Source organism: Lontra canadensis, unplaced genomic scaffold, assembly GCF_010015895.1.
Source record: "Lontra canadensis isolate GAN:19392208 unplaced genomic scaffold, GSC_riverotter_1.0 scaffold92, whole genome shotgun sequence".
NCBI lineage: Eukaryota > Metazoa > Chordata > Mammalia > Carnivora > Mustelidae > Lontra > Lontra canadensis.
In genome coordinates this window covers 1,232,397-1,259,084 of record NW_022631086.1, presented here as the reverse complement: position 1 = coordinate 1,259,084, position 26,688 = coordinate 1,232,397, and the positions used below count along the sequence as shown (strand labels likewise).

The 26,688-nt window shown below is 40.6% G+C and overlaps 1 protein-coding gene across 1 annotated transcript in view; it reads right to left on the bottom strand.

Moving 5' to 3' along the window:
• CCDC170 (coiled-coil domain containing 170) overlaps positions 1-26,688 on the bottom strand; it is an 80,613-nt gene that overhangs the window by 33,410 nt on the left and 20,515 nt on the right. Inside the window, exons 2-5 of the mRNA XM_032836365.1 lie at positions 19,029-19,157; positions 17,491-17,747; positions 13,193-13,337; positions 6,873-7,058 (exon numbers count right to left, since the gene is read on the bottom strand). Coding sequence (XP_032692256.1) covers positions 6,873-7,058; positions 13,193-13,337; positions 17,491-17,747; positions 19,029-19,157 — 717 coding nt within the window. The remainder of the gene's footprint in view (positions 1-6,872; positions 7,059-13,192; positions 13,338-17,490; positions 17,748-19,028; positions 19,158-26,688) is intronic.

Here is a 26,688-nt window from a genome sequence, read left to right as displayed (position 1 = left end):
GAATTACGTAAAAGGAAGCCAGTTGATTACTTTTACCTAGTGCAGTTAAAATTAACAAATAAACTCAGAAATTCTCCCTGAACAGGTACTCTTATACATTGCTGGTGAGAGTGTGGATAGGTATAATTCTGGTATAAACATTTAACAAAATAGAATATGCACATAGCCTGTGGTCCTGCAATTCCAGTCCCCAGAACAGATCTGTAGGGTAGATTACTAAATATGGAAAAGGACATATGCACAAAGTTACTCCATTACAACTAGAGGGTATTATGCTAAGTAAAATAAGTCAATCACAGAAAAGCAATTATAATGTGACTTCACTCATATGAGGAATTTAAGGAACAAAACAGAGTATCATAGGGGAAGAGAGGGGACAATAAAACAGGATGAAACCAGAGAGGGAGACAAACCATAAGAGACTCTTAATCATAGGAAACAAACTGAGGATTGCTGGAGGGGAAGGGGACTGGAGGGATGGGAGAACTGGGGGATGGACATTAAGGAAGGCATGTGATGTAATGAGCACTGGGTATTATAGAAAACTAATGAATCACAGACCTGTACCTCTGAAACCAATAATACTTTATATGTTAATTAATTGAATTAAAATTTTAAAAAAATTTTGGGGGCGCCTGGGTGCCTCAGTTGGTTAAGCGTCTGCCTTCAGCTCAGGTCATAATCCTAGGGTCCTGGGATCTAGTCCCACATCAGGCTCCCTGCTCAGCAGAGAGCCTGCTTCTGGCTCTCCCTCCGCTTGCTGCTTCTCCTGATTGTGCTCTCTCTCTTTCTCTGGCAAATAAATAAATAAAACCTTTAAAAAAATGTTTTTAATTTTTAAGTTATTCCATTACAGTATAGCAAAAGATTAGGTACTACTAATCTTAGGTAGTACTACACAAATATTCACTGATATGTGACCAGCTAAACAAATACAAGACATCTGTACCGTAGAACTTTTGTCGCTCATAAAAAGAACTAAGGAGAATTTTTATGTACTGATAGGGAACACTCTCCAAGATGGTCAGTGAGAAAAGTAAGGTGTGTAACCATGTATCTCGTGCCATTTGTACCTACATAAAAAGAGCATCTCTCTAGAAATAAGCAAAAGCAACTGCCAGTTCTGATCATCTCTAGAAAAGGGACCTATAGCTGGGGGCCTAGAAATGGAAGGAATATATAACAGAACAGAGACAACTATGAAAACATCCAGGATATTCTGGTCCAGTGCTGAGTCAATAGTGGTAAGAACACACACACACAGAAACACACACACCAGTTAGGCTGTCGAACTGACATCATCAGCCTTGGAAAATAATAAGAATTCAGCATAAGTCTGAAATTCTCATTATTGACCAACACAAGTTGACAATGAATTTAGCTGCCTGTGGGGCCAGCGTGTTCCTGGGCTTCACCATAGAACTGCTAACACTCCACCCTGAGCTGGTCAGATTGTGCCTGGAGGACCATGGACAGTTCCCAGCTGGCGATGTTAAGAGGGACATTGTCAAAATGGAATGGGTTCAGCAACACATGCTAGCATTAAACCTATAATACAAATATTTATGTAACTGTTTTATTTAAAATGTTGTTTTAATTTATTTTGAATGTATAGAATGAATTTAAAAGCAAAGCACAGAAGGCTTAATTACGGTTATAGAACAGAATGTAAATACTACAAACCTTGACAATGTAAATACAATAATAAAACTGGGAAGTAGAGAGAAGGAAATAAAAATTAAAAAGCACTAAATTCTTCTACATTGTGGCAAAAAGTCTAAAAATATCATCTCACGGTGCATCAGGAATAGAAATGTATTCCTTTAAAGTCTCAATGGTAAGTACCAGAATCTAAAACAGGAATGCCCCATGAGGCTAGAAGTACAAGGAGAGAAGGCTTTAAATTTTAGTTCGGAGTCTTATGAACAGATATTATTTTAGTGCTTATTTTCATTTTAAATCTTCACCCAGAGGCCAGGACTCTCCCAGCCTCACAGATGATACTAAAGAAGGCTCAACATTTGAGAGATACATGCTGTTTAGCCAAAAGAAAAGACATAAAAATCCATAAGTGTCTTCAAATGCTTTAAGGTTAGCCATAAGAAAGAGATTTCAGTTTATTCTATGAAGTTTCATTAGGATAGAACCAGGATGAGGATGTAAATTGTGGGGATTCTGATCCTGACGTGCTATAATGAAGAACTGTCAAAAAAAATTAGAACTATACAGAGAGGGCCTGGGTGGTGCAGTCAGTTGAGTGGCTGAATCTTGATTTTGACTCAGGTCATGATGTCATGGTTGTGGGATCAAGGCCTGCATCTGGGCTCCTCACTCAACACAGAGTCTCCTTGGGATTCTCTCTCCCTCTCCCTCTGCCCTCCCACCTGTATTCTTTCTCTCTGTCTCTCTAATAAATCTTTTTTTTTTTTTAAAGAACTTTACAGAGAATATGGATCTCCTTGTTCGGTACTGAGTTCCCTGCTTCTGGAAGAGTTCAAGTGAAGGCTGGAAAACTAGCTAGACAGTGACATTTTAAAGATGATTCTGGGGGCACCTGGGTGTCTCAGTGGGTTAAGCCTCTGCCTTCGGCTCAGGTCATGATCTCAGGATCCTGGGATTGAGTCCCGCATCGGGCTCTCTGCTCAGCAGGGAGCCTGCTTCCCCTCTCTCTCTGCCTGCCTCTCTGCCTACTTGTGATCTCTGTCAAATAAATAAATAAATAAAATCTTTAAAAAAAAAAAAGGAAATAAAGATGATTCTGATTCCACATAGAGGGTTACATGATCTAGATTCTAAAAGGCCGTAAGGTCACTTCCATCATCATGATTCTAAGATCATAAAGAGATCTTCAAATTCTTTAGTAATTTATCCTAGTAAGTCCTCACTTCCAGGAACTTATTTCCATATGCCTAAACCCTGAAAATAATTTTGTTTCTTTGGATCCCTGGGTAAATATAAATAACTAGGAAAGGAAATAAAAACACAGAGCATCAAGTGTGATGGGCATGTCCCGAGTACTTCGTGTATATTATGTCATCCAGTCCTAAGAATAATTTTAAGAGATGGATCCTTAAATTATTTTTCTATTTTACAGACAAGAAACTGAGGTTCCAAGAGGTAAGGCCATATATCTCACTCAGATCACATAGCCAAATGACTCTGGAGTCCAGATAAAAACCTGAGAGCCTAGCCTCTTAACCACTCTACTCCCTGAGTGAGAATTGTCCCATGCTAGTCTCTCTTCCATTCGCTACTTCATGCTAACAAACCAAAAGAGCAGAAAGGACATCCTTCCAAACCAGACCTGCCTGACTCCAAAACCAATATTCTTTCTTAGCTTTGACTCTAGCTACCAGAATTAAAGGAAATGTCAACAGCATGAAGGAAAAGAAACTGTTTGAAATCCCTTAAGTAAGTTTAGTTTCTGATTGATCTGAACTTGTATGGCCTATAGGAAATGCGTGTGTGGCTTGTGGAGGGTAAGTGCCTACTCTTTTGAACCCTGGATTATTTCAAAATAACAGAAAGAAAAAGTGCCGATCTTTCAGAGTTGTTAAAACATACTTCAATGTTAACAACTCAAGATTTTCAAATAATATATTTTCCTTACATATAATAAATCACCTGGTTTTTTATTGGGGAAGTTTTCATAAAGTAAAAGTCATAAAGTAAATAGAGTAATTAAGAAAAAGAGAAAAGCTGAGGTTCGTAAAAACAGCACCCCAGCCTGCAAATATTACTACATCCGCGGTCATTCTGGGCTTCACTAATAAAGTAAGTTTCCTACCTCAAAAACAGAGCTTTAGAAAGCATTATGAAGATGCTTCCTGAGGCCATTAATGTGTCAGTAAAAACCACTTGACAGTATTTTTCAGTAGTAAATCTTTGGAATCATAATCCTATGAATGAGCACTTTATTAAAGACCTCAAGTTTTTTATTGCACTTTTTTTTTTACAATTTTTATTATTTTGGCAGGAACTACATCCTAAAATGAATGTGTTTCCAAGCCTGAACAGCACTGCATCATTTACAAGTAAAAATACATATGAGAAATAAGTTGTTTTTTTAAAAATGTACTCTTATAGCACATTTTCATTTCCTACTGCTCATCTTCAGAAATGCATTCTTTCTTTTTTTTTTTTTTTAATCTGATAGAGACACAGCAAGAGAGGGAACACAAGCAGGGGGAGTGGAAGAGGGTGAAGCAGGCTTCCCACCAATCAGGGAGCCTGACATGGGGCTTGATCCCAGGACCCTGGGATCATGACCCGAGCTGAAGGCAGACACTTAACGACCAAACCACCCAGGTACCCCCAGAAATGCATTCTTATAGGTAAGTATTAACTTCTGCCCAATTTTCAAGGCTTGATATTTTAATCATTACTATTTTTAATCGAATTCAAGTTATTCATTCACTGAGGAAATTTGCATAGCTACTTACTGCTGTTGTCTCACTGACAAATAACTTGGCATCAGACAGATATATAGGATATAGCTGTGACCACATGCGGAAAGGGATTACTGATGATGGCAAAATAATGTCATGAGCAGGGTTCAAATCCGATCTTTGCTACTTAAGAGCTATGTGAACTTGAGCAGAGTACACTTAGCACAATGACTGTGCTAATAGTAAGTGATCGATAAATGGTGACTATTACAGAAATGATTACTGATAGGATTCATGTAAAAAATCTGAGATCCTGAAACTTCACTGAGAATGCTCACTGGTAGGTTAAACATTAAATGCATAATTCTGAAATACTTTTATGTATATGGTAAGACAAAGCAAAAGAGTATATATTATGATTAAGATTCAAAAGATACTAATAGAAAACACAAAGATAATAAGAAAACTCTATCACTTTTAATTAAACATACCACTAAGAGTTTATTTAACTAAAAATGTATTTCTAGCTCAGTCCACCAAAAGAAACAGCCCAATAGCAATAAGCACGTTGAGAGCCTAAATCGTGGTTGTAAGCACCATTCTCCAGGAAAGGGCACCAACAATCCCTACAGAACAGGTCGATTTTAGTTCTGTGTCTGAAAATTCTAAGTGATCCTCAATGCCATGTCTTCTGTCAGAAAAATCCAGGAAGTGTTGAAAGACCAGAGGCAGGTTATAAGGTCACAGAGACCAGAGGGGCTGCTCCTGGGCCAATATAATGAATTTAGAGCACCAAAAAAAAAAAAAAAAAAAAAAAAAGGTAATCGATTATAACACAGTGAGTAAATACAAATCCATGTGTCCACAGAACTCAAAAGAAAAAAAAAATAAAAAGCTTTTCTTTACAGAAGAATGCCAGCTAATAGGCAGAAGGAATGGTAAAATTTGAATATTACTTTTTGTACCCCCCACGATGTAAATTAATCCAGACATGAATCAGTGATGATAATCCCACTCAGTAAAGTCAATGGGGAACAGAAATAAACCTGCCAATTATCAGGAATAATCTGCCCAGGGATACCTTACTTAACTGAAGAAGAAAAAAAAAAGTCCCTTTATGCTAAAGAGATGGGCAAACTTAGTGTCAGCAACAAGGAACAATCCAGTATAACGTGCCTATGACATCTACAACTTAAACTCTGAAATGTCCTCCCCAAAAACATTGAACCTGAATCCAGTCCAGTCATTATCTGATTTTGAACTACATCTCCTTTACCACTTAATTGTCTCCTATGTATTTTATTAACGGATTGCACTGGCTTGCTTTCACTTTTGAAAATTCACCATTATTATTAATCCCATAATTAGTTTCTTTGTCACAAGAATATAAAAATATAGTTGAAAAATTATATAGCATGAAAATACAATAGGATTAATTGGCATGCTCAAACACGGCTTTGGGTAATTTGAAAAGATCAAGAAATTCATTGTACAATTAAAGGTCCAGTATTAAGGCACTTCCCTTTGACAGTCTCTTTTTTATTTTTTTAAGATTTTATTTACTTATTTGACAGAGGGAGAGAGCACAAGCAGGGGGGAGTGGGAGAGGGAGAAGCAGACTCCCCACTGAGCAGGGAGCCCAATGTGGGGCTCGATCCCAGAACCCTGGGATCGTGAAGGCAGATGCTTAACTGAATGAGCCACCCAGGTGCCCCATGACAGTCTCTTCTAAGTAACACCCACCTCCTTCGACCCTGCAAGTATATACGTTCTAGGGATTTGTCTTACTGATACATTCTCAAGCGTGACAAATAATATCAGATTATTCATAGCAGCCTTGCTTATAACAGTGTATGGTATATTACCATTTTGTATTTAAGTGAAAGGAAAAATATAATGCAGAGCATGTTGCCATTTGTATTAATATTAAATTTTAAAAAGAGTAAGTATACATATCATAGAACATTTCTAGAAAGGTATAAAAAAATAACTCTTAACAGAGGTTGCCTCTGAGGAGAACAACTGCATGGCTGGCAGGAGGGGTGGGGGTGGGGAAGATGTTCACCATATACCTTTTTTTTTTTTTTTCAGCATATACCTTTATGTCGATTTGGAATTTTGTATCTGGTGGATGCATTACCTATCTGTTCAAAAAAGGTTAACGTTTGAGTTTTCAAAATCCTTAGAGGCTAACTAAAGGAAAACATAGTTCTCTACAGACTCTACCTTTAAATATGGTGTGTGTGTGTGTGTGTGTGTGTGTGCGCGCGCGCGCGTGCGTGCGTGTGTTTCCTAATTAGGAAAAAGCTATGTATCCAACGGCCTGTTCAGGTCACCGAGTCCCATGCTGCCCCCAGCCCTCCTGCTGACAGCAGCCTTTGGAAGCTGTGGTCGGCCATGCCAGTGTGCTCACCCACATCTGGCTGTCAATTTCCGCTTCATAAACATGATCGCAGATGCACATACACACTTCACATACTGTACCTGGTTCAGCTTGTCTCTTTCCTCGGTGCAGGAGGCAGCTTTTTTCTGCTCTCTGTTTACTTCAGAAACCAGCCTCATGATGGTTTCTCTGCTAGCTTTTGCTTCCATCTCATGGACATTTATAGTCTCTTCAAGAGTAACAATCTGTCCTTTCACCAATGCGTTTTCCTCGCACAGCTCTCTAAGCTGAAGAGAAAGCAGTTACAGCTAGCTGATAAAAATTAACAATTTCATTCGGCTTCCTGTAAGCAACTCTGATCTATGTACCCCGCTGACTGCATGATCACACGAAACCCGGGAAAGCACTATCCCTCCATCCACTCAAAAGAACACATTTTCATAAGCAGCCTCTAAACTCTGTTGTTACACGCAGACCCAGTGATCAAATTAAAATTAATCAAAAGATAGCTTCAGGGCAGAGCTACTGAGAGCCTTGCCAAATGCTTCCCGACAGAGCAGGCATCAGCAAGCCCCTGGCTTAAATAATCGAGGAAAGGTGATGTTCCACGGAGATTACAGCAGGGGAGGGACCAAAGGAGTTCTATTCTGCCCACGTCTGCTGGCGCCAATGGCAAGCGAGGCGCTACCTGGCGGGGTGGGGGGAAGAGGGGGCACAGAGAAGAAAGCAGGACTTTCTTTTTAAAAAGAAAATCCTCCTAATTCATATAAGCATAGAAAAATCCCGAATAACGTGTTCAAACAGTGGCTATCATTAGGATTAGCAGAGCTTTTCACTCTCTATGTTGTGCATTTAGGCTGTCAGCAGAAAGCATGAATAAGATTTATAAGATTTACAAGGAGGGAAAATGAAATCAGACAGGCTCCTTGGCCTGGGGCACCAGCCCTTCAGACAGCTCAGGCTGGAAGGCCACGAGGACGCCTGCAGGAAGAGCTGAGACCCCACATTACAGAGTCAGTATCTGCGTTATGACGCTCTGGGGAAGCGTCATATCTTTCAGCCTCAGCACCTGGCCAACATGGCATCTGGATCCCAACTCAGGGCCGTTCCCACCCTCCTGAACACTTTTCTGCATATGCATATGTTCAGTCCCCAATATCTTTCAAAAGGCCCCACCTCAGAATGTAAGCTGGTGCAGCCACTCTGGAAGAGAATGTGGAGGTCCCTCAGTGAGCTGAAAATAGAGCTGCCCTACGACCCAGCCATTACACCACTGGGGATCTACCCCAAAGATACAAATGTAGCTATCCGAAGGGTCACCTGCACCCCAATGTTTATAGCAGCAACGTCCACAGTAGGCAAACTGTGGAAAGAGCCCAGATGTCCATCAACAGACGAATGGACGAAGAAGGGTGTGTGTGTGTACACAATGGAATACTATGCAGCCTTCAAAAAATGGAATCTCGCCATTTGCAACAACAAGGATGGAACTGGAGGGTATTATGCTAAGGGAAATAAGCCAATCAGAGAAAAGTAAGTATCATACAATCTTACTCATATGTGGAATTTAAGAAACAAACCAGAGGATCGTAGGGGAGGGAGGGGGAAAATAAAACAAGACAAAATCAGAGAGGGAGACAAACCACAGGAGACTCTTAATCAGAGGAAACAAGCAGGGTTGCTCGAGGGAGGGGGGTGGGGGTTGGTGTAACTGGGTGATGGACATTAAGGAGGGCACATGATATAATAAGCACTGAGTATTAGATAAAATTGATGAATCACTGAACTCTACCTCTGAAACTAACATATGTTAGTTAATTGAACTTAAATTTTGAAAAATAACTTTAAAAAAGTAAAAAGTTCCTACCTCAGAGGGGCACTCCTTGGCCAGTCCACATAAACTAGCTTGCCACACCTCTAACCTGCCTCACTCTCTATCCCCACATCCTCGTTGGTGTTTCTTCCCCTTTACTACGTGAGATAATATTGGATATTTGTTTATTTCCTCATTATCTTTATCTCACAATAACAAAATTTCTAGAAGAGCAGATTCAGTCTTATCTCATTCACTGCGGCACCACCAGCTCCCAGAACCGTGTCCAATATATAGTAGTCACTCACTAAATATCTGTGAAACAGATGAATGTCCAGTAAGTCCTGAGGAACACCTCCTTGGTTTCTTGGGGGAGTGGGGGGTGCACATGTGGTTGGGAGAGCTGTGAAAGGGAGGAAGTGGTTTTGAAATTGAAGGAGTGGTTTTGTTTCACTTCCCAGAGGACCACCTAGTGAGTGTTGATAAAGACAGCAGCCTTTCTCCTCTGGACCAGTGATTTTTTTTTTTAATTTGAGATGCTAAAGCCCTAGAATCCTAGTATCTGTTTTAAAATATAGTTTCTTTTGTTATTCAGGTATGGGGAACTGAACAGATCTGGAGAGAGCTGCCGCTGCAAACAATTTGTTACTCACAGTTGTTAAGAAGAAGAGGCACGCTGTGCCACATGAGGCCACGGAGGAAAGCACCAGGTCACTCCGGAGATGAGGAGAGCAAAGGAAAACAGAGGTAAGAATCTTTGTCATGGTTTCCACAGGATGAGGTGAGCAAGGCAAGGTAAGCAGGCTCGGGACTGGCTAGTTAGAGTAATCTGAGTTGTGTAAGGGCTGTGTGGTACCTAGCCCTGTGGTGATCCGGGAAGGTGGACACTGGCCCAGAGCCTGACAGAAAAAAATGGCTGGGGTGTGGAAGCAACTGGTTTGCATGTGAAAGCCATGCTCCCCAGAGGGTCATTTGGGAGAAATTGGCTAACCCTCTGAGTCAGTCTCTCCTGGGTCAAAAAGACCCCAGATGTCAAAGCATTCAAAATACAGAAAACAATAAGGCATAATTAATACAGTATCAACTTCCAGATTAGCACCTGGAGCTCATCTCTGATGAGGGGACGTGTGTTATGAAAGAAGAAGGTTCTCCATTCTCTTTTCTTTGCCCCATCATTTGGCTTTAAAAAAATCTCCCAAACTACACTGCCCCGTGGACTTGGACAGACAGGCTGCTGGTCCACGTGCACAACGGGGAAGTGGAGGAGAAGCATCTAGAACCCTTGGGACTATCAGGCCTGAGCTATCAAAGCCTGTCAGTGAAGTGGAATGCTTCCTGAAGTTAACTGAAATGATTTTGCAACTTGTAGGAAGTACAATAAAATTGTATAGAATATAATTAGAATTTACTAATAAAATTTACTAATAAAATAAAATAAATAGAATTTACTAATAAAATTCTGAGATGTGGCTTTAAGAATGGCTGCATGGATTAATGAAAGAAATTGAAGAAGACACCAATAAATGGAAAGATATTCTGTGCCCATGAATTGGGAGAGTTAATATTGTCAAAATGTCCATATAAGTCAAAGCGATCTATAGGTTCGACGCAATCCTATCAAAATCCCAATGGCATTTTTCAGAGACATAGACCAATGATAATGTTTGGACGGAATCACAAAAGAGCCTCAATAAACAAAACAATCTTGGGAAAGAAGGACAAAATTGGGGGGGGGGGGGATCATGTTGCCTGATTCCAATGATATTACAGAGCTATAGCCATCAAAACAGTACGGTAACAACATAAAAACAGACACATACGTCCACAGAATGGAACAGAGAGATCAGAAATAAACCCACACATATACACGGTCAACTAATTTACAACAAAGGAGACACGAGATACAATACAGAAAGGACAATCTCTTCAATAAGTGATACTGAGAAAACTGGGCAGCCATAAGCAAAAGAATTAAACTAGACTATTATCTTATAGTGCACACAAAAATGAAAACAACATGGATTAAAGACTTGACTCTAAGACCTGAAACCATAAAATTCCTGTAAGAAAATACAGGCAGTTAGCTCCTTGACATCAGTAACATTTTTTTTTTTTTGGACCTGACTCCAAAAGCAAAGCCAACAAAAGCAAAATAAAATAAAATAAAATAAAATAAAATATAACAAGTGAGACTCTACCAAACTGAAAAGCTTCTGCATGGCCAGAAAACCATCAAAAAGTTGAAAAGGCAACACACTGAATGGGAAGAAAATATTTGCAAATCATGTACCTGACAAGGGGTTAATATCTAAAATAAATAAAGAACTCGTATAAGGAAAAAATCCAATTAAAAAAAGTGGGCAGGGGCGCCTGGGTGGCTCAGTCAGTTAAGCTTCTGCCTTTGACTTGGGTCATGATCTCAGGGTCCTGGGATCGAGTCCTGCATCAGGCTCCCTGCTCAGCAGAGAGTCTGCCTCTCCCTCTCCATCTGCCTCTTCCCCCTGCTCACGTGCATGCACACACTTGCTCTCTCCTTCTCTCTCTAATAAATAAAATCTTTAAAAAAAAAAAAAAGAAAAGGGCAGAGGACTGAATAGTCATCTTTCCAAAGATGACATACAGATGGCAAACAGACACATGAAAAGATGTTCAACATCATTCATCATCGAGGAAACACAAGTCAAAACCACATGAGGTTTCAGTTTATGTCTGTCAGAATGGCTAATATCAAAAAGTTACAAAGTAACTATTGGAGAGGATATGGAGAAAGAGGAATCCTTGCGCACTGTTGGTGGGAATGTAAACTGGTACATCCACCATAGAAAACAGTATGGAGGCTCCTCAAAACATGAAAAATATAATTACCATATGATCCAGCAATTCCACTTCTGAGCATTCATCCCAAGAAAATAAAAACACTATTTAGAAAAGATATATGCGGGGCACCTGGATGACTCAGTCCATGAAACATCCAACTCTTGATTTCCGCTTAGGTCATGATCAGGGTCATGAGATGAAGTTCCGCATCCAGCTCCATTCTCAGTATAGAGTCTACTTGTCCCTCTCCCTCTGCTTCTCCCCCCACTCATGCTCCCTCTCTCTCTCTCTCTCAAATGAATAAATAAAAGAAAAAAAGAAAATATGTATACACCCATATGTTCACTACAGCATTATTTACAATAACCAAGCTATGCAAACAACCTAAGGGTCCATCAATAGATGAAAAAAGATATATATATAAATTTATAAATACAGATATATATTCATATATATGGAAAATTATATACATACGTGTGTATGTGTGTGTGTGTGTATAAACCTTGAATACTACTCAGTCATATAAAAGGCTGAAATGGGGCACCCAGGTAGCTCAGTCAGTTAAGCATCTGACTCTTGATTTTGGCTCAGATCATGATCTCTGGGTCATGAGATGGAGCCCCACTTTTGCCTCCATGCTGGACATGGAACCTGCTTAAGATTCTCTCCCTCCCTCTCCCTCTTCCTCCCCCCAAAACAAAAAGAGAAAGAGAATGAATCTTTGCCATTTGTGACAACAGGGCTAAATGAAATACGTCAAAAGACAAATACTCTATGCTTTCATTCATATGTGGAATCTAAAAAACAGATGAGCCAAAACAAACAAACAAAAAAAGCACATGAATATGAAGAACAGAGTGGTTGTTGCCAGTGGGGAGGAGGATGGGGGGTACAGACTTCCAGCTGGGAAATGAACAGGTGATGGAGATGCAGTGTGCAGCATGGTGACTACAATCCTCGGACACATTTGTAAGTTGCCAGGAAAGTACATCTTGAAAGTGTTCCTCTCAAGAAAAGAAATAATAAATTTTTTGTAACTCTTCATGGTGACAGATGGTGACCAGACTTACTATGGGGATCATTTCACAGTGTATACCAGGTCAAATCATTACGCTATACCCCTGAAACTAAAATAATGTTGCATGTCAATTACACCTTTTAATAAATTTAAATTTTAATAAAAAAGATTGGCTGCAAGGAGATCTGTCAGGAAGCAAGGATACGAAAGGTGTGAAATGAGCAAAAATATGGTGAGAGCTCCAACACCGTCAGGTGCCCTAATGAATCACTATGTGCTGAGTGAATTATTCATTGAATATAACTAACTTCCACCTTACTGGCAACCTTGTTATTATTTGATTCCAGTGGAAAATTAAAAAGTACTTTAGAACTAATCTTAACCTTAGACTCAGTAAGTATCCCAAAAATGGCACAGCTGGTTTGGGTGTGGGTTTCGTGTGTATGTGTGTGCTTCTGTCTGTAACTAAAACAAAAAACTCCCTAAAACACATTGTTAAGATGAATGATGAATTACATTTGGCAACCTAAATACATTTAAGACAAAACAATTCATCTTTTCTGGATAGTTATTAATCCCAAATAATGTTAGAAAAGACTTTGGAATTGAGCTCAGAGAGGTATAAGGTTTGTCCCAGATCACACAGTCAAGCAATGCTATATTTGGGCTACTGTCCCATTCTCCTGCCACCCCCAGACTCAATCACAGCAATTCCATTCACGGCACATGTCAGAATAACTGCTACATTTGTCATCTTTTTCATGTGCATTCACCTTTAGAATTAAATCTTCATCTGATGCCTTTTCATTCTTCTTCTCTGGATCTAAGAAGTCACCAAGTTGAGCTAGAAATTCCTCATGTTTCTTGCAATTCTTCGAGGCTTGATTCTTATTCTCCTCGTTTTCCTTTAAACACTTTCTAAAGGGCAAACAACACACAAGTCAAGTTATAACACCACAGAAGAGATCATTCATCAAACAAAGTTCAGAACTTAAGCTCTCTGATCCAATCACCACTTTCATCACAACAGTTTCCCAGACACAGAACACATCATTGCCCTGCAAGCCGTGTAAGGGCTGCATGTCAAAGCCAGGCATCTACACTTGGCAGAAATGTACAAAAATCTTCATGGCATCTTAGATCTTGTAACCACAGAGGAGATAGACTCTCTGCCTCTTGTCCTGGACCATTAAGGATCTGCAGAAGTGGCAGGAAATCTCTAGATCACAATGGATGTATGTAGTCATGGGTCTCTTTTGGGTCCTCATGAGGAAGTAGGACAGGGCTGCTATGTTTCTTCTGGTGTATCATCTTTTGCTTTATTTTCAGACTTTATGCAGTGATCTATAAGTGTTACTTAGGGCATACCCCGGGTCACAGCCAAGCATAACTATAATAAAAAATATATCATCAGCAGGGGATGTTCAAAGAGAGAAATGTTCAATCACCAGCAAAGACCGTTACCAGTTTTCATACACCCAGAGTGTTTTAAGAGTATTGAAATGGGCCAGTCAAGGAAAATCAGTTGATTATGCTCTGCTATGAATATTTCATTTCAAATCTCAGATAGGTTTGCTGAAATAGCACAGTCTATTTCTAATGCTTTAAATGTTACCAACTAAGAGATCATTAAAAAATAGACATACTTTAAAGGCAAATTAGAATCATTTCAGTAATTTGGTATCACTTTTTCAGTACCCTAGATAATAAACATGATTATTGCTTTCCCTTTTTACCATGTTCAGTGTTTACCGCAAATTCTTTCACTCTATTCAAAGATTAACAAAGCATGTAATTGCATACACTCAAAAGCATATCATATTTCTGTTTAGAAAAATGTATAACAATAAAAGACCAACATCAATATATCTCTGAGTTCTTATTTTCAGCATATGAAAGGTAAAATGTGTTCAGTCTCTCTGGCTCATGAAAAGCACAGTTAATGCTATGATGTGGATGGACTGATTTATGTGCACGATTCCACCCAGTTGGTCGAAGATTTCAGTCTTGCTTCTCCATCCAAGTGTGTCTGAACTATTCCCACTTCTATGTGCATTTCACTTGGACCCAACAAAGTTCTAGGAATCTATCCTAAGGACATGATCACATAAATGTGAAAATAGGAGTACACATGAATACACTTGTTTTATAATGATTCTTTGAATGAAACCTGCCTGTCTACAAGAAATAACAAAAAGAACTGGTAAGTAAATTACGATATTTCAGGCAATGGGTAATGTGGGCTAATAAGAATGATACACAAGTGAGTTTTTAAAATATCTACAACATAGGGGCGCCTGGGTCGCTCAGCTGGTTAAATGCCCAACTCTTGATTTTGGCTCAGGTCATGATCTCAGGGTCGTGGGATCAAGCCCAACATCGGGCTCTATGCTCAGCCCAGAGCCCACTTGATTCTCTCTCCCTCTGACCCTCCCCCTGCTCAAGAGCCATCAATCAATTAGTAAAATCTCTTTTTTTTATTTTATTTTTCCAGTGTTCCAAGATTCATTGTTTATGCTCCACACCCAGTACTCCATGCAATCCATGCCCTCCTTAATACCCACCACCAGGCTCACCCATCCCCCCACTCCCCTCCCCTCCAAAACCCTCAGTTTGTTTCTCAGAGTTCACAGTCTCTCATGGTTTGTCAATTTTTAAAAATACATGTCTACAACATATTATTCAGTAAAAAAAAAAAAAAAATGGTTCATTATATGATGTCAACTACCCGAAAACCTGTTCACCAGAATCTGAAGTATAGTTCTCGGGAATCATAAGGTCTTGAGTAATTTTAATGTTTTTGGTAATTTTCTATATCTTAAAAAAATTTTCTTACAATCAGTACATATCATTTGTATTATTCATTTATTTAATAAATATTTAATATTTATTTATTTTATTTATATATTATAATAAAATATATTTAAAATATTTAATTTGTTATTTATTAATATTACTATATTATTATAATTAAATTATGTATAATTATAACATGTTATAATTATGACATAATTGTTATTATTATTATTATTTATTAAATATTTAATAAATATTTACTGGATACTCACTATGCACCAAGCCCTGTTAAAGGTACTAAAGATACAGTAGTGAACAAAACAGATGAACATCCTTGCCCTCACAGAGCTTATATTCTAGTCAGGAAGATGGACAGTAATCAAAATCAATGTATGTGAAATGTATACGGTTATACAAAAAAAGCTGGAGACAAAAAAATTAAGCAGGAAGGGGAGGAAGAAATATATGGGGGAAGCAGAGTAAAATTTTAGATGTCGTCACTCATGGAAGACCTGGGAAAGCGACTTCTGAGTGAAGACCTAAAGGGAGCAGAGGGGAAGCCATGCAATATCTGGGGGAAGAGCTTTCCAGGCCATGGGATTAGCAAGTGAAAAAGTCCTGAGGTAGGAACACACCTGTTATGTTCGAAGGACAGCAAAGGAGCCAGTGAGATGAAATGGAAAGAATAAGGGAGAATGGAAACAAAACCAGGTCAGGATGAGCCCTCTAGGTAACAGAATATCCTTTGTCTTTACCCTGAGAGAGAAGAGAAGTCACCGCAGGCCTCTAGGCAGAGGACCAATGAGATCTAATTTGTGTTTTTACAGGATCACTCCAGCTGGGAGGGGCACAGGCAGTAGCAGGAAAATCACTTCGGAGGCTATTGCAAAAGTCCCAGAAAGAGATGGTATCCCCTTGAATCAGGTTAGTGGCAGTGAAGGCAACAATGGGAAGCAGTCAAAATATAGACTTATTTTGCAGGTAGAGATGAGAGGACTTGTTGAAAGATCACACACAAAGCGTGAAAGAGTGAGAGGACCAAGGATGGTGACCAAGACCGTTGACCTGATGAACTAGAGGAATGGAATTATCACTGGAGATGAGGAAAGGGGCAGGAGCATTCTGTGGGAACAGCACGAGCTCCGTTTGGTCATGTTAAGTGTGAGATGCCCATTGGACATCCACGTGACGATGTCCAGTAGGTAGTCAAAATATGTGGGTCTCTCTTGAGGTCCGAGAAAAGATGCAGGCTTGACACAGAAATGAGGGCATCACTAGCATTTAGATCATACTTAAAGTCCTGAGATCACCAAGAGACTGAATTTAGACAGAAACCAGAGGAGACGCAAGGACTGCGTGCCAGGGCACTCCAGTCTTTGGAAGTCAATGAGATGAGATGGGGAAAACAAAAGAGACCATGGCAGGGCAGCTAGAATGGAAAGATACAAAGCAGGCATGGGGAGTGTCCTGGCAGCCAGAAAAAGAAGGTGGTTCAAGGAGAGAGACCAACTGTGCCTGATACACTGGTAAGTCAAGTGAGGTAAAGACGGACCATTTAATCCTCAATGTGGGGTCACTGGTCATAGGAGTTTTGCTGTAAGATTGCGGGTGGCGGGGAGGAGAGGGAGAGAGGACAAGAGCTGGAGGTGTTGGATCTTCTTTTTTTAAGATGGAATAAGTAAAAGAAATATTAAGTATCTTATTATTAAAGTTATTTAAGTTATTACATGTAGAATTTTAAAAGTATATTTTTGGAACAACTAGTTCCCAGTTTTGTCTCAAGAATTACCTTTTGCCAGAACGAAGTGTGGAAAACCCACATTTCGTGATTTTTCTGCATAAATGGGTAATAAAAGCTAATGAGGAGTATTCGGGGTGGTCTGCAGTGGTCTGGGCTTCCAGGATATTTTTACAGCTAGCTTTTGAATAAACACCTCCCTCTCTGTGCCATTCCACCACCTCTAGTTAAACCTCTACTTACAGAAAATCTTCTAAATTCTGTATATGAGCATTTGCAGCCCCAATCAACCAGACATAAACATGCTTAGGACAATGCCTTGTGTGTTAAGATTCCTGGTAGCATTTGGAAATGAGCTTGAGAAAAATTTTCAAGACTCTGAAGATATTTGAGGTTCAAGATTTTTTTTTTTTTTTCCAAACTGAGTTTCAGGGCCAAATAAGGCAACAACACGCCAGTACCTTCAAGGGCATATCCTGCTATCAGGAGCTAGTATTTGAATACTAACGATCATGAAATATATTGAAATACCCTTACTGTAAGTTCTCATCTAGTTCTGCAACTTTCTTCTTTAACTCCTGGTTCTCCGTGATTGCAGCGTGAGCTGTGATTTCGGTTCTAATTTTAGAAGCGGTAAGCGCTGCTGATTCTTCTTCTAACTCCTGAACTCTGTATCTCAGGGAGGTGAGGAGAGATGATTTTCTAGCATTATCTTCTCTGTAATTCTCCATTTCAGTTTTCAGCTCTTGACAGGAGGCTTCTTTCGAAAGCATCTTGGATCGGAGGTCTCGAAGCTAACACAGAAAACCCGTAAAAAGGAGGAAAAGGATTTCAGTGGCATAAGCGTGAAGTACTTTTAAGAAACCCAAAACCATAATTTCAAATCTCACTCTTCGTTCATGACTTAATCCAGCTTTTCTTTTTTTTCACATTTGTATCTGTATCACCAGATGGGAACATACAACTAAACAGTGGACTTCACATACTGTCTCTTTCAAAACCAACTGAGCAATGTCTTGGGGTGATTAGTGTCACTCAAGAGACTTCTGTGGTGTATTTTACGAAAAGCAATAAAATAGTTTCAACGGTAACTCCTTTCCTAAATCTGCATTGCTTTTAATGCTGCTGACAATGAAACAAGAAACCTACAAACTAAGATATTGTCATTTCACAGCCACAGCTGATTCCTAAGTAGATACAGATGAGTTGACATGTCACCGTAGTTCTCGCACTTGCCTTCGGGATCCTTATTGTGGGCAATTTAAAAAATATTAATAATAAAAAAATAATAATAGATGTCTGGGGAAAACACGGAAGAAAAGGAAAATCCTTACAGGATTTATACAAAAGAAACATTTTAACTTTTATAAATTCTGTGGCATCAAAATACTGTACAACGTATGGGCCCGATTAAGATGTCAGGTCCGCCCTATAAGAAAACTTCTTTGGAACTATGAGTATACGTGCACACAATTTTTCACACACACAAGGTACCAAATCGCCTCTCAGCGGAATCCTGGCAGGCCAGTGAAAGGATAGTTAGCTCACAGGCAAGCCCACCAGACTGTGAGCAGAGTGGATCCAGAGGGACTCTCTCAGGAACTCCACAATAGACCTGATCCAGCCCAGAGGGAAGATGGACCCCAATCATTGTCCTAGAATTTCCCCCGCCAATCCGAACTAACACTAGGAAGGGATCCAGCATTCCTTTCTAAGCCCTCCAGACTGCAAGCTCATCATGTTAAAGATACATATTCAGGGAGATGCTAAAAATGACTCAACACCAAGGCAACTTCAACCAAAGTCATCAGGTGCCCCCAAGTCTCTCAAGGCTGTGAAGCTCCTCTGACAGGATCCAGGATCCAGCCCATGTCCCCTCGCTCTGCACCACAGCCGTGCACAACCTTTCAGGAATTTCTCTACAAGCGGAGTAGGCACACCAAAGGAATATCACCTTTGCCAAAAGGTGTAAAGCTGTGTCCTCCCAACCTATTTCTGATCACTTCTACACTCTGTTTCACTCTCTAAGAGGCTAAAAGGGCCCATTTCTAAGTCACAAAGATGCATAGTCTTACCTTGGACTGAGCGCATTCAAATTTGACCAAAGTTGCCGCCAGTTCGCTTCGGGCATTTTCGGCCACATTCCGATAGTGGCTCAACTGCTCCCGAGTGACTGGGACTTCCAAGGGACGGTTGTAAACTTCCTGACAGGGTTCCCCCACAAGACAAAACAGAAAGAAGAGTTTTAAACAACATTTTCTGTGCAGCTGTGCAAAGCAAGATTACACACAGAGCATTCTTTGTAGCCCCCAATGTCTCGAAAACGCTGCCCAGCTCATGTCTTCATCCTTATCGCTTCACTCTCAAAATTCCGAAGGAGGCGGGAGGCAGACCAGGAAGGAGTGACGTGCTCTCACAGACGGCGCTTAAGAACTGGCCTTTGCCACTATAGAGAGCTCCCTTCCACCCAACTCAAATGTTCCTTGACCTCTGACCAGAACGGATTGAGTCCCCACAGGACTGTCAGAACAGACACAGTATGACAAGGTCCACAGCAGAGAGACAGATTTCATTGTCCTTGTGTTTCCAGACTACAAAAATGATCAACTCACCTCATCTTTTGACTAAAGGGCATCATTTGTTTACCAAAGAGATCGTGTGAGTTGAAGGCAAAAGGCTGTCTCCTTCCTAATTATTCACTAAACCATTTATTCTCAATCTCATAGCCTCTCTGGGGATCATGACTCATGAAGGTGACTCAGATGAACTTGGGAGACCAGTGATCGTGAGGCAAGGCCTGAGGAGACCTTGTCCCACCCACCAGGCAACAGCCCTCAGCTCCACGGACGGCTGCCAACGCAGAAATGTGGATCCGAGCTGAACCAAATTTTTCCAATTTTTCAAGACAAGTCCTATATCCAGACTTTCTGAAGTAAAAATTCCCAGTTTTTGCAACTTGGCAACTACCTTCAATGTTTAAAAAAGAAACACCATAGGAGCCAAATAAACACATCTGCAGAGCAGATTTGATGGGTTTGGCCTGTGGGTCAGAGTCGATGAACTCTGGTTCTGTTACTTAGACCATAAGGCCTGCTTCTTTCAAGAATTACTCCTGACCTTGGACAGATACCTATGCCTACTTCTGTCAAGTCTCCCAGGCCTGTGGTCTTTGCGAAAGACACACAGAAAAGCCATTCATTTTTGAAGGAATATGAGAGAGGTCACACAAAGCAGGTTTTCCTGAAATTATCTACGAGGCCTCAGGGGACACACGAGTAAAACTGATTGATGGCTGCCCAGCTCCTGAACTGCCAAAGACTACTGTTTGGAAATACTCGAGAATGCAAAAATCCTCTCAAAGACCTTCACTTTACAACAAGCGTTGTCATGACTAGTGTGTTTCGACACACGAAATGCCAAACAAAACCTTCAGTGCACCTAGTAACAGCCCGTGTTTGCCAGTCACAACATATCCAAGAAGATGGTAGGTGTGTACTCCTGGGGAGAAAGCATAAAAGGCTGAATGACATCTAATGAGAGAACCACATCCTGGTCAGCCTCACTTTATACTCAGAAGTGACTTTCTCACCCCTAACCACCACAGCAAGATTTCCCAAAACAGGCCACATAAGGACTGTGGCCACTTATGAGAGGTATGAAGTAGAGTGTGCAGGACACATCATTTTATTTTACGTCTTTAAAGATTTTACGTAGGGGCGCCTGGGTGGCTCAGTGGGTTAAGCCTCTGCCTTCGGCTCAGGTCATGATCTCAGGATCCTGGGATCGAGCCCCGCATCGGCTGTCTGCTCAGCGGGGAACCTGCTCTCCCACCCCACTCCCCCACCCAGCCTGCCTCTCTGCCTACTTGTGATCTGTCAAATAAATAAATAAAGTCTTAAAAAAATAAAAAATAAATAAATATTTTATGTATATATTTATTTGAAAGAGACAGAGAGTGTAAGCCGGGGGAGGGGCAGAGGGAGAGGTGGGAAGAGACTCTCAAGTAGGCTCCACACTGCACATAGAGCCTGACTCGGAGCTCAATCTCACAACCCTGAGATCATGACCTCGGCGGCAGTCAAGAGACTGACACTTAACCAACTGAGCCTCCCAGTCGCCCCTGGATGGCACATCATTTTATAAAATTCATTAGGAAAATAAGTTCTTCAATAGCTATGATTATTTCTTCCAATGACTAGCATCCCTTTTCGGGGAATGATGCAATCATTCTATCATGTTATATCTCCTTCTTATGGAAAAGTATTATCCATTGGACATAATATTAAAAGCCACACAAGACAGGTCAGATAGGGCCCTTCATTTTAGGAGGTTATGTTCTAGAGCAGAACACTACCAGAAATCATTAACATCTTCAAATGCAACAACACAGTAAGATCTCATGACCACGGATGCTGGGACATGGCCTACATTAGATCACTGAGTTTAGATGACAGTTGCTGGGTCTACATCACCCTTCGAAGTCCAACAGACTAGAGATGATTCATCAAGAAATATTTACTGAAAACTTACTAAAGGCCAGGCACTGAGCTTACACCCTACTAAGGAAAAGAGCATTTATCACACAACCACACTAATGATTACATAATTACAAACTGAAATGCGTGTAAGAAAGAAAAAAAGAAGCAAACAAAGGAAAGTGTGACTTACAATCAGAGACGTGAGAAGGAAAGATTTCCCCCAAAGAAGTGATGACCGAGTAGGTAGTAAATAGGCAAGAGGTAATGAAGCAGGTGCAACACACATCATATCATCCCAACAGTCAAAAGTCTGAGCAAGGGTCCTGTGGCAGGAACATGTCGCGTAGGCAAAGATCTGAGCAAAGGCAGCGAGGCTGAGGGACAAGAGCAACTTAAGCACAGTGGCTTGGTAAGAGACTCTTAATGTCACAAAACAAACTGAGGGTTGCCGGGGCAGGGGGGTAGGGTATGGACATGGGGGAGGGTATGTGCTACGCTGAGTGCTGTGAAGTGTGTAAACCTGGCGATTCACAGACCTGTACCCCTGGGGCTAATAATACATTATATGTTTATTAAAATTTTTTTTAAATTATTAGAAAGAAAAAAAGAACAGTGGCTTGAAGGGCAGCTCTGAGCTCATTCACATGTGGTAGTGCCAGGTAGGGCTTCTTTTTCAGAATATTCCCGGCTATTCTAACCTGTGCATTCTGCCATATGAAACATATTCTATCCAACTCCCAAAAATCCTGTTGGTATTTTCTTTGGGACCATGATAATTTTAGAGATAAACTTAAGAACAGACATCTTTTAAATAGCAAGGCTTCCAACGAAAATCACTTTTTTTTTTTTCATGTTCAGGAAGTCTCTTAGTAGCTGTGATGACTAATTTTATGTGTCAACTTGACTGGGCCACAGGGCGTCCAGATACCTGGATGAACACTATTCTGGGTGTGTCTGTGAGAGTGCTCCTGGGAGGTTAGCGTTTGAATTGGTAGACGGAGTAAAGCAGATTGCCCTCCCCAGGGTCAGTGGGTCTCCTCCAAGCCACTGAAGGCCTGAGTAGAACCCAAAAGGCTGAGGAAGGAAGAATGTGCTCTTTCTGTCAGGCTGTCTTCGAGCTGTGACGTCAACGTCTTCCCCTGCCTTTGGACTCAGACTCAGCCTGAACTTACACTATCAGCCCTCCTGGGTCTCCAGCTTACTGGTTGCAGGTCTTGGGTTTCTCAGCCTCCATTATTCCATATCACAAATCTCTTTCTACAAATATATAGAAAGAGAAAAAAATTATAGAGAGAGAACCCCGCCTGAGTGCTAGAGACACCCCCAGGCTGAGAGGGCTCCGGAGTGTACCACAGAAACCCACTCCCTCAAGACCCTCCGAGGTAGCCTGACAGAGAAGAAACAAATGGCAGTAGCAGGAAAGGGTTACAGGGACAAGGAAAGGCAATCCAGAAGCCGAAGGAATACATGAACGTCTTCCTTTATGACTAAGCTCTTCGTCTCGGCCCTCTAGCCACCCGACAGATTCTAATGAAGTGTTCATCCCATCTCCTAGATATCGCCAGTTTGCTTTGGAATTCTTTCACCTGAGCTAAGAGCTGTGTTGTTGTTATGGCTCTTTACTGTCTGGGTTTGTCCTGGATTTCTACTCCATGACACCAGGCTCAGAGCGCCGTCTGCAGTCAGGGCTGACGCTCACAGGCCGACTCCACGGTGGTGGGCCGGCGTCCTCTCAGAATTGGATCTCTTCAGACTGGGCGGTCCCTTTGCTCTACCAGCCATCACCTATTTTCCCCATCCTCCTTGTCTATGTTATTTCTACTTCAGGAAATTTATTGAGGTTTTCGTAAACACTTAGTTTTATGGGCACTTGAAAAGGTGTTTTCTCTGCCTTCGGGGCTTGGAGCCCAACATCTAGCAGTCAGTCCTACCTTGCTCGTTACTTGAACTGGGCTCTTCTAGCCCAGTCTCATTTCTGTCCTTTACTGTGTCATGAACTGAGGGGTGAGTTTAACCTCCTGTCACTACTGAAAATCTCTGCCACCTGGTATCGCTGGTTTTCTTGCTTTAGGAGTGCTGGTGCTGTCTGACTTGGTGCAAAGATTCAGAACTTATCTTCGTGGTGAGCTGTACTGAGGAGCATCATAACACGCTCACGTCTTCCTTTCTGCTCTGAATCCAGTCTTTGCTCATACTGAGACCGCGATCCCTGATTTCTTTTTGTTTGGACCTGACGACCTAAACCTCTGTTCCGTATTTTGATCTTCGACCTCCCTGGATCACTTTGTTTTTCATGTCCCCTAATATAGCTGGGTTTGAACTTGCAATTGGTCCTAAAATTCTTCTTCCCATCCTGGATGTCTCCGTGACGTTTCCACCTGTTCGTGGGACAGATATATTTGGTCTTAGGTCTGCTGCATTATTTTATGTTATGCTTCTTGTTTTAATCGCTTTTCCAAAATCTTTCACCACACATCTGTTTGCTTTGCTTTGTTTGGTCGGATGATGGGGAAGGTTTGTATTTTTGTTCTAGTTATTCGTTTAAAACTGTAAGTAATACCATTTAGATAACATCTGCTGATTCACTACAATAGCCTAAATTCCCTTCCTTGCTCCTCTCGTCCCCTCCCTTACAACTTCTAGTTTTTGATCTTTATATTCTCATTCCAAATCCTTGCAGTGTACCAACAAAACTGTTAGATGGAAGAAACAGAAATGCTTATGCTACCTCTCCCCTTTCTTCCTCTCTTACTCTGGCTTGTCTTCTTTTCAGGGGATTCTAATAATGCACCTGCTTAATCTCTTCTCTATGTATTCCATTTCATTCATTTCTTTTCCGTTACTTTTTAATTCTTTATTTCCATTCCATCTCTCTTATTCTCCCAATTTCTTCTCTGTGCTCACCTTCCTGCCTGTGTCCCTCTTTGTCTTAGTATGATTTCTGCAATAGCTTCACTTTTTTTTTTTTTTTGTCTTTTCTTTCCCGAGCCCCACCCAGGTCACATTTCATCTCCTCTCCTCACCTTGCTGTATCTTCCTTGAAGTCCTGTATCACTGCTTTCTGAACACGCTTCAGGCGCATGTTGGCTTTACTCAATTGTTTTCTTCACGATGAATGCTTGGTCACAAGCTTTCCCATGCTGTTTCCTTTTGGACTGCTCATTAGAAGGCGAGTGCTTGCTGGGCCCACTGTGGAAGAGGTTAGTGCGCACAAAGGGACGGGATGGTAAAGCCATTCACGTTTCAGCGAAGACACAGGATTTGTGTACAACTTCCTTTGACCTCTTTTTCGTTCCAGCCCATGGAGGGCTTATCACAATGCAGACTTTCCACGAGTCCCCTGTTCCATAGCATCCTACAAATCTGGCTCATAGCGTGATTTCTACTTGGCTCTCCCTCGTCTACTTTTTGGAAGCCAGGGGGGTGCAGAGAAGCTCCCCTTCCCAGGCCACACATCTCCAGCCTTCTTGCAAATGAGAGATGCTGGCTCTACTCCTCTGAGCTTGCCTCCTCATCTTTGCAAAAGAAGCTTTCCCAGCCCTTCCCACCCTCCCACACACACCTCCCTTGGCCTTTGCTGCTTGGGAAAGGCTTGCCAGCTACTTTGTCTTGCAAGATTTCGGCCACCTCCTGGATGGGCCAACAGTGGCATTGTTTCTCAAGGTCTTTGTTGCTTGTGACTAATTTCCAGGAATAGAAGGGAGAAATGTTATCTGTATGTCACCACTTTTAAACTAGAAGTACCTACATAGATAGATTTTTTTAACTAAATGGCCCTTCAGTCACTTACAGGCATTAGAAAAAAATGTCCTTTCAAACATTTTCATTTTGAAAAAAAAATAAAATCTAGTTATAACAATGTGATACTCAATAGGAAATCAACAGAAAGACCAACAGAAACCCCAAGAACAGTCTTTAGTCTCTAGTGCTCAGAAAAATCTAGTGTATGGAAAAAGTGGAGAAAAAATATTGGTCAATAAATAATGAAGCTAATTATTAAAGAAAAAGAAAGAAATTTTAGAGTTGTACTACACATTATAAGCCAAAATAAATTTAAGATAAACTTGAAGCACTGAATATTAAAAATACAATAATAAAAGTACTATTTATATGTATCTTATCTTGAAAAGGATTTTCTAAGCATAAGCAATGAAAGAACATCAAGAAAAAGCTCACATATGACAAAAAATTTTGAAACTTCTATACGTTAAATATATGTAAGCAGAATTTAAAGTAAAGAGCAAACTGGAAAAATATCCACAAAAGTAATACGAAGAGTCAAAGCCATAATATGCAAAAAACCCCCTCAAACTAATAAATACCGCAGAGAAAAATTACATAAAAGAACTCACAATTATCAGAAGAACTCTAAATGCCTAAAAAAGAAAAGTATTCGGGGCACCTGGGTGGCTCAGTGGGTTAAGCCTCTGCCTTTGGCTCAGGTCATGATCTCAGGGTCCTGGGATCGAGCCCCATGTTGGGCTCTCTGCTCAGGGGGCAGCCTGCTTCCCCCCTCTCTCTGCCTGACTCTCTGCCTACTTGTGATCTCTTTCTCTCTGTCAAATAAATAAATAAAATCTTTAAAAAAAAAAAAAGAGAGAGAAGTATCCTTCTTCAGTGGTCATCAATTAAATACAAATTATACTACCAGTGAGATATTATTTCTGGTCTTTAAAATTGGCATTTTTTTAAGATTTTATTTATTTATTAGAGAGAGACAGAGATCACAAGTAGGCAGAGAGGCAGGCAGCGAGAGAGGAGAAAGCAGGTTCCCTACTGAGCAGAGGGCCCAACACGGGGCTCAATCCCAGGACCCTGAGATCATGACCTGAGCCGAAGGCAGAGGCTTTAACCCACTGAGCCACCCAGGTGCCTCTAAAATTGACATTTGAAATACACTTAATAATCAAGTGTATTAAAAGATAGTCCTAAAAAATAAGACACACAGAGAGAGAGAGACAGTTCTGTGAGAAACACATGCTGACACACTACTCCTAGAATGATAAGCTGGTATAAAATTTCCAGAAAAATATTTCATAATATATATCAATGAAATGTAAGTTAATACTCTTTGCCTGAATGAGTTTCCTTCTCATAATCTTATCTGAAGAAAGGGAAATACACCAAAAGATTAAAGACAAAGATATTCAGAAAGGCAATCATTCGCAAAATTTTCCAAAAATTTTCAACAGCAAAATTGAATTAGAGCTCAAGAACAGAAGAATGTTAACTTGAAGAAAAAAGAAAAATAAAATGT